Raw genomic sequence first — 6,732 nt, forward strand, 5'->3', positions numbered from 1 at the left:
ACAGCATTTAATTATGTGGTTTTCTCTCTCTTGCACTCACTTTAGAGTTTGAATTTCAATTCCCAAGTTGCTGCATTTCCAAGTTGCTGAATGTTATAGGGAATTGTTGTATCTCCTCTATATAATGAGGCTTAATTCATGAATAAAAAATAAGTTTTGTTGTTGAGTAAAAATCAGAGAAGTTTCTCTCTTTCAAGATGTGATATCTTGTAATTTTTGGAACTCCATGTTCATGGTGCGTCATATCTATGTTCATGGTTGGTTCAGACTTATCATAGATCCTTTCACAGATCTTTGTGGCGTCTCTCGATCCATTCCTTGTTGGTGTGTCATATCCAGCAAGTTGTCGAGCTTTTTTGGTGTGTAATATCCAAGGAATCGATCCACCGGTATATCAGGAGTCTTCCGCAGCTCTTGTGCGACCATTCGCTCCACATCCTTTGATCCTTTAGACTTCACAGTCTCTTGGATGCAAAGTTTATCCCTTTCACCACCATAGAGTGACGACTCCTTGGGAGAATCATATCACTAATGGTGAGTTTCCTTCTCACGGAAAGGCAGGAAAACAATGGGGTATAAATGTTGACAGGATATACGCTCCGATTTGCGTAAACGACAACCACGGATTTCTGTTTGCGTTAACTTCGCCTTAAGAACTGTTGAAGTCTTCGACTGTGCTGGACACAAGAATAGAAGGTATGTCGAGTGTCTCGCAACGTGCATCCCAAGGATTTTGAAAGAAATTAATGCAAAGGTGAATGGAAAAGCATATCTATTGACACAATATGAAATCATAGACATGAAGGTGATGTCCGAGTTGAATAAGTCGCATAGCGATTGCGGGGTCTATGCATTGAAATACATCGAGTGTCATATGCAATCTCTAAGTTTGGATTTGATGACTGATGAGAACATCAAATATGCGCCTTTGAAGATTGCTGTCAATCTTTGGGAAGCTGCAAAGGATCCACTATTACTTGAGCGTATGAAGAACTATGTCCCTCCCAAGTTTGAGTCTCATAGTATCGAAATTGACTGATTTGTTTCATCTTTTTAGTATGTCTTTAGTTTGACACATTCTACGACTTTGATTTTTTGTTTGTTTTAGCTTAATATTATATATGACTGTGGTTTCATCTTTTTAGGATGTTGATGGTTTCTTCACCAAGTCTATCAAACCAATAAACATACTTTCAAGTCTGGTTTAATACCAAACCGGACTTTCTTTAATTTCATTTAATACCAAACCGGACTTTCTTTAATTTCGTTTAAAACAGAACCGACTTTCTTTAATTTGGTTTAAGAGCTAATCATAAATTATAAACTTAACCCGATTCTTTACAATGAAACACATAAATCCCAAATTTTAAGAAACCTAATATCGACCTAGTACCCTATCGATTGCGAGAAGAAGATGAGAAATGTATCAAGCAATTCGATTGGATCAAATAATTCCCGTGCAAGAGTAAGAGTGGTTGGTGTTCCAAGGAGATGTTGGTGCGGGGAAGGAATTATAGCACTTATATCAAAGTCTGATCCCAATCCTTACCGGAGATACTATCGTTGTGGATTTGTTGTATCAAACAAGGTAAATTGGTTTGTAAACACGTTTGTATATTTTTTATTTTGATTATAACAGTTGGGCTTCTTGTAGCTTAGGAACGATGATCACACCTTTAAATGGTTTGATGAGGCTTTGGTCAATGAGATGGATACACTAACTGCAAAGAATGTTGAGTTTGAGAAGCATCTGAAAGATTTCAGAACTGAGAGATTGGAGTTTGAGAAAATTGTGTACAAGAAGATGGAAAAGGAGATATTTGAGAAGATAGAGGATGCTTTGGCTGAAGCAAAAACCAGAAATAAGAAGATGATGGTGATCTTAGTGATATTGTGCATGATCATGATTGGATGCAGCAAATTACTAGGTTGAGGGTATGAGTATGCTCATGTTTTTTTTTTCTTTTTCTTTTTTGGAATTTGTTAGCTTTTTTCCCTTTGGACATTCACCGTGAACACTTTGGTTTGTGAGCCTATCACAATGATCATATTTTTTTTCTCGAATTTGATAGCATATGATAAAGTTTAAACAAAAACTAGAAATGAATAATTCAACCACAAACTAGGAATAATGAAATGTATCAACCAGACTTGAAAACTTAAGAGTAAAGAAAGTTTAAAGAAAAACTAGAAATGAATAACAAAGAAAAAAACAAGCCACCTTACCTATATTGGGACAAGCCACCTTTCCTAGAAAGTTTGAAGATTGCTGTCGATCTTTGGGAAGCTGCAAAGGATCCACTATTACTTGAGCGTATGAAGAACTATGTCCCTCCAAAGTTTGAGTCTCATAGTATCGAAATTGACTGATTTGTTTCATCTTTTTAGTATGTCTTTAGTTTGACACATTCTACGACTTTGATTTTTTGTTTGTTTTAGCTTAATATTATATATGACTGTGGTTTCATCTTTTTAGGATGTTGATGGTTTCTTCACCAAGTCTATCAAACCAATAAACATACTTTCAAGTCTGGTTTAATACCAAACCGGACTTTCTTTAATTTCATTTAATACCAAACCGGACTTTCTTTAATTTCGTTTAAAACAGAACCGACTTTCTTTAATTTGGTTTAAGAGCTAATCATAAATTATAAACTTAACCCGATTCTTTACAATGAAACACATAAATCCCAAATTTTAAGAAACCTAATATCGACCTAGTACCCTATCGATTGCGAGAAGAAGATGAGAAATGTATCAAGCAATTCGATTGGATCAAATAATTCCCGTGCAAGAGTAAGAGTGGTTGGTGTTCCAAGGAGATGTTGGTGCGGGGAAGGAATTATAGCACTTATATCAAAGTCTGATCCCAATCCTTACCGGAGATACTATCGTTGTGGATTTGTTGTATCAAACAAGGTAAATTGGTTTGTAAACACGTTTGTATATTTTTTATTTTGATTATAACAGTTGGGCTTCTTGTAGCTTAGGAACGATGATCACACCTTTAAATGGTTTGATGAGGCTTTGGTCAATGAGATGGATACACTAACTGCAAAGAATGTTGAGTTTGAGAAGCATCTGAAAGATTTCAGAACTGAGAGATTGGAGTTTGAGAAAATTGTGTACAAGAAGATGGAAAAGGAGATATTTGAGAAGATAGAGGATGCTTTGGCTGAAGCAAAAACCAGAAATAAGAAGATGATGGTGATCTTAGTGATATTGTGCATGATCATGATTGGATGCAGCAAATTACTAGGTTGAGGGTATGAGTATGCTCATGTTTTTTTTTTCTTTTTCTTTTTTGGAATTTGTTAGCTTTTTTCCCTTTGGACATTCACCGTGAACACTTTGGTTTGTGAGCCTATCACAATGATCATATTTTTTTTCTCGAATTTGATAGCATATGATAAAGTTTAAACAAAAACTAGAAATGAATAATTCAACCACAAACTAGGAATAATGAAATGTATCAACCAGACTTGAAAACTTAAGAGTAAAGAAAGTTTAAAGAAAAACTAGAAATGAATAACAAAGAAAAAAACAAGCCACCTTACCTATATTGGGACAAGCCACCTTTCCTAGAAAGTTTGAAGATTGCTGTCGATCTTTGGGAAGCTGCAAAGGATCCACTATTACTTGAGCGTATGAAGAACTATGTCCCTCCAAAGTTTGAGTCTCATAGTATCGAAATTGACTGATTTGTTTCATCTTTTTAGTATGTCTTTAGTTTGACACATTCTACGACTTTGGCTTTTCTTTTGTTTTAGCTTAATATTATATATGACTTTGGTTTCATCTTTTTAGGATGTCGATGGTTTCTTCACCAAGTCTATCAAACCAATAAACATACTTTCAAGTCTGGTTTAATACCAAACCGGACTTTCTTTAATTTCATTTAATACCAAACCGGACTTTCTTTAATTTCGTTTAAAACAAAACCGACTTTCTTTAATTTGGTTTAAGAGCTAATCATAAATTATAAACTTAACCCGATTCTTTACAATGAAACACATAAATCCCAAATTTTAAGAAACCTAATATCGACCTAGTACCCTATTGATTGCGAGAAGAAGATGAGCAATGTATCAAGCAATTCGATTGGATCAAATAGTTCCCGTGCAAGAGTAAGAGTGGTTGGTGTTCCAAGGATATGTTGGTGTGGGGAAGGAATTATAGCACTTATATCAAAGTCTGATCCCAATCCTTACCGGAGATACTATCGTTGTGGATTTGTTGTATCAAACAAGGTAAATTGGTTTGTAAACACGTTTGTATATTTTTTATTTTGATTATAACAGTTGGGCTTCTTGTAGCTTAGGAACGATGATCACACCTTTAAATGGTTTGATGAGGCTTTGGTCAATGAGATGGATACACTAACTGCAAAGAATGTTGAGTTTGAGAAGCATCTGAAAGATTTCAGAACTGAGAGATTGGAGTTTGAGAAAATTGTGTACAAGAAGATGGAAAAGGAGATATTTGAGAAGATAGAGGATGCTTTGGCTGAAGCAAAAACCAGAAATAAGAAGATGATGGTGATCTTAGTGATATTGTGCATGATCATGATTGGATGCAGCAAATTACTAGGTTGAGGGTATGAGTATGCTCATGTTTTTTTTTTCTTTTTCTTTTTTGGAATTTGTTAGCTTTTTTCCCTTTGGACATTCACCGTGAACACTTTGGTTTGTGAGCCTATCACAATGATCATATTTTTTTTCTCGAATTTGATAGCATATGATAAAGTTTAAACAAAAACTAGAAATGAATAATTCAACCACAAACTAGGAATAATGAAATGTATCAACCAGACTTGAAAACTTAAGAGTAAAGAAAGTTTAAAGAAAAACTAGAAATGAATAACAAAGAAAAAAACAAGCCACCTTACCTATATTGGGACAAGCCACCTTTCCTAGAAAGTTTGAAGATTGCTGTCGATCTTTGGGAAGCTGCAAAGGATCCACTATTACTTGAGCGTATGAAGAACTATGTCCCTCCAAAGTTTGAGTCTCATAGTATCGAAATTGACTGATTTGTTTCATCTTTTTAGTATGTCTTTAGTTTGACACATTCTACGACTTTGGCTTTTCTTTTGTTTTAGCTTAATATTATATATGACTTTGGTTTCATCTTTTTAGGATGTCGATGGTTTCTTCACCAAGTCTATCAAACCAATAAACATACTTTCAAGTCTGGTTTAATACCAAACCGGACTTTCTTTAATTTCATTTAATACCAAACCGGACTTTCTTTAATTTCGTTTAAAACAAAACTGACTTTCTTTAATTTGGTTTAAGAGCTAATCATAAATTATAAACTTAACCCGATTCTTTACAATGAAACACATAAATCCCAAATTTTAAGAAACCTAATATCGACCTAGTACCCTATCGATTGCGAGAAGAAGATGAGCAATGTATCAAGCAATTCGATTGGATCAAATAGTTCCCGTGCATGAGTAAGAGTGGTTGGTGTTCCAAGGAGATGTTGGTGTGGGGAAGGAATTATAGCACTTATATCAAAGTCTGATCCCAATCCTTACCGGAGATACTATCGTTGTGGATTTGTTGTATCAAACAAGGTAAATTGGTTTGTAAACACGTTTGTATATTTTTTATTTTGATTATAACAGTTGGGCTTCTTGTAGCTTAGGAACGATGATCACACCTTTAAATGGTTTGATGAGGCTTTGGTCAATGAGATGGATACACTAACTGCAAAGAATGTTGAGTTTGAGAAGCATCTGAAAGATTTCAGAACTGAGAGATTGGAGTTTGAGAAAATTGTGTACAAGAAGATGGAAAAGGAGATATTTGAGAAGATAGAGGATGCTTTGGCTGAAGCAAAAACCAGCAATAATAAGATGATGGTGATCATAGTGATATAATGCATGATCATGATTGGATGCAGCAAATTACTAGGTTGAGCATATGAGTATGCTCATGTTTTTCTTTTTTCTTTTTTGGAATTTGTTAGCTTTTTTCCCTTTGGACATTCACCTTGAACACTTTGGTTTGTGAGCCTATCACAATGATCATATTTTTTTCTCGAATTTGATAGCGTATGATAAAGTTTAAACAAAAACTAGAAATGAATAATTCAACCACAAACTGGGAATAATGAAATCTATCAACCAGACTTGTAAACTTAAGAGTAAAGAAAGTTTAAAGAAAAACTAGATATGAATAACAAAGAAAAAAACAAGCCACCTTACCTATATTGGGACAAGCCACCTTTCCTAGAAAGTTTGAAGATTGCTGTCGATCTTTGGGAAGCTGCAAAGGATCCACTATTACTTGAGCTTATGATGAACTATGTCCCTCCAAAGTTTGAGTCTCATAGTATCGAAATTGACTGATTTGTTTCATCTTTTTAGTATGTCTTTAGTTTGACACATTCTACGACTTTGGTTTTTTTTTGTTTTAGCTTAATATTATATATGACTTTGGTTTCATCTTTTTAGGATGTCGATGGTTTCTTCACCAAGTCTATCAAACCAATAAACATACTTTCAAGTCTGGTTTAATACCAAACCGGACTTTCTTTAATTTCATTTAATACCAAACCGGACTTTCTTTAATTTCGTTTAAAACAAAACTGACTTTCTTTAATTTGGTTTAAGAGCTAATCATAAATTATAAACTTAACCCGATTCTTTACAATGAAACACATAAATCCCAAATTTTAAGAAACCTAATATCGACCTAGTACCCTATCGATTGCGAGAAGAAG

The 6,732-nt window shown here is 34.3% G+C and overlaps 1 protein-coding gene across 1 annotated transcript; it reads left to right on the plus strand.

The window, feature by feature from the left end:
• On the plus strand, positions 2,746-3,264 carry LOC104789543 (uncharacterized protein At4g04775-like). The gene is made up of 2 exons (XM_010515223.1): positions 2,746-2,919; positions 2,986-3,264. The coding sequence occupies exons 1-2, from the start codon at positions 2,746-2,748 to the stop codon at positions 3,262-3,264; spliced, it is 453 nt and encodes a 150-aa protein (XP_010513525.1).

This window comes from Camelina sativa, chromosome 5 (assembly GCF_000633955.1).
Source record: "Camelina sativa cultivar DH55 chromosome 5, Cs, whole genome shotgun sequence".
Classification (NCBI taxonomy): Eukaryota; Viridiplantae; Streptophyta; class Magnoliopsida; order Brassicales; family Brassicaceae; genus Camelina; species Camelina sativa.

Coding starts and splice junctions, on each gene's coding strand:
- LOC104789543 (XM_010515223.1), top strand. CDS start 2,746: ATGAGAAATGTATCAAGCAATTCGATTGGATCAAATAATTCCCGTGCA. Junction 2,920..2,985: donor GATTTGTTGTATCAAACAAG/GTAAATTGGTTT, acceptor GGCTTCTTGTAG/CTTAGGAACGATGATCACAC.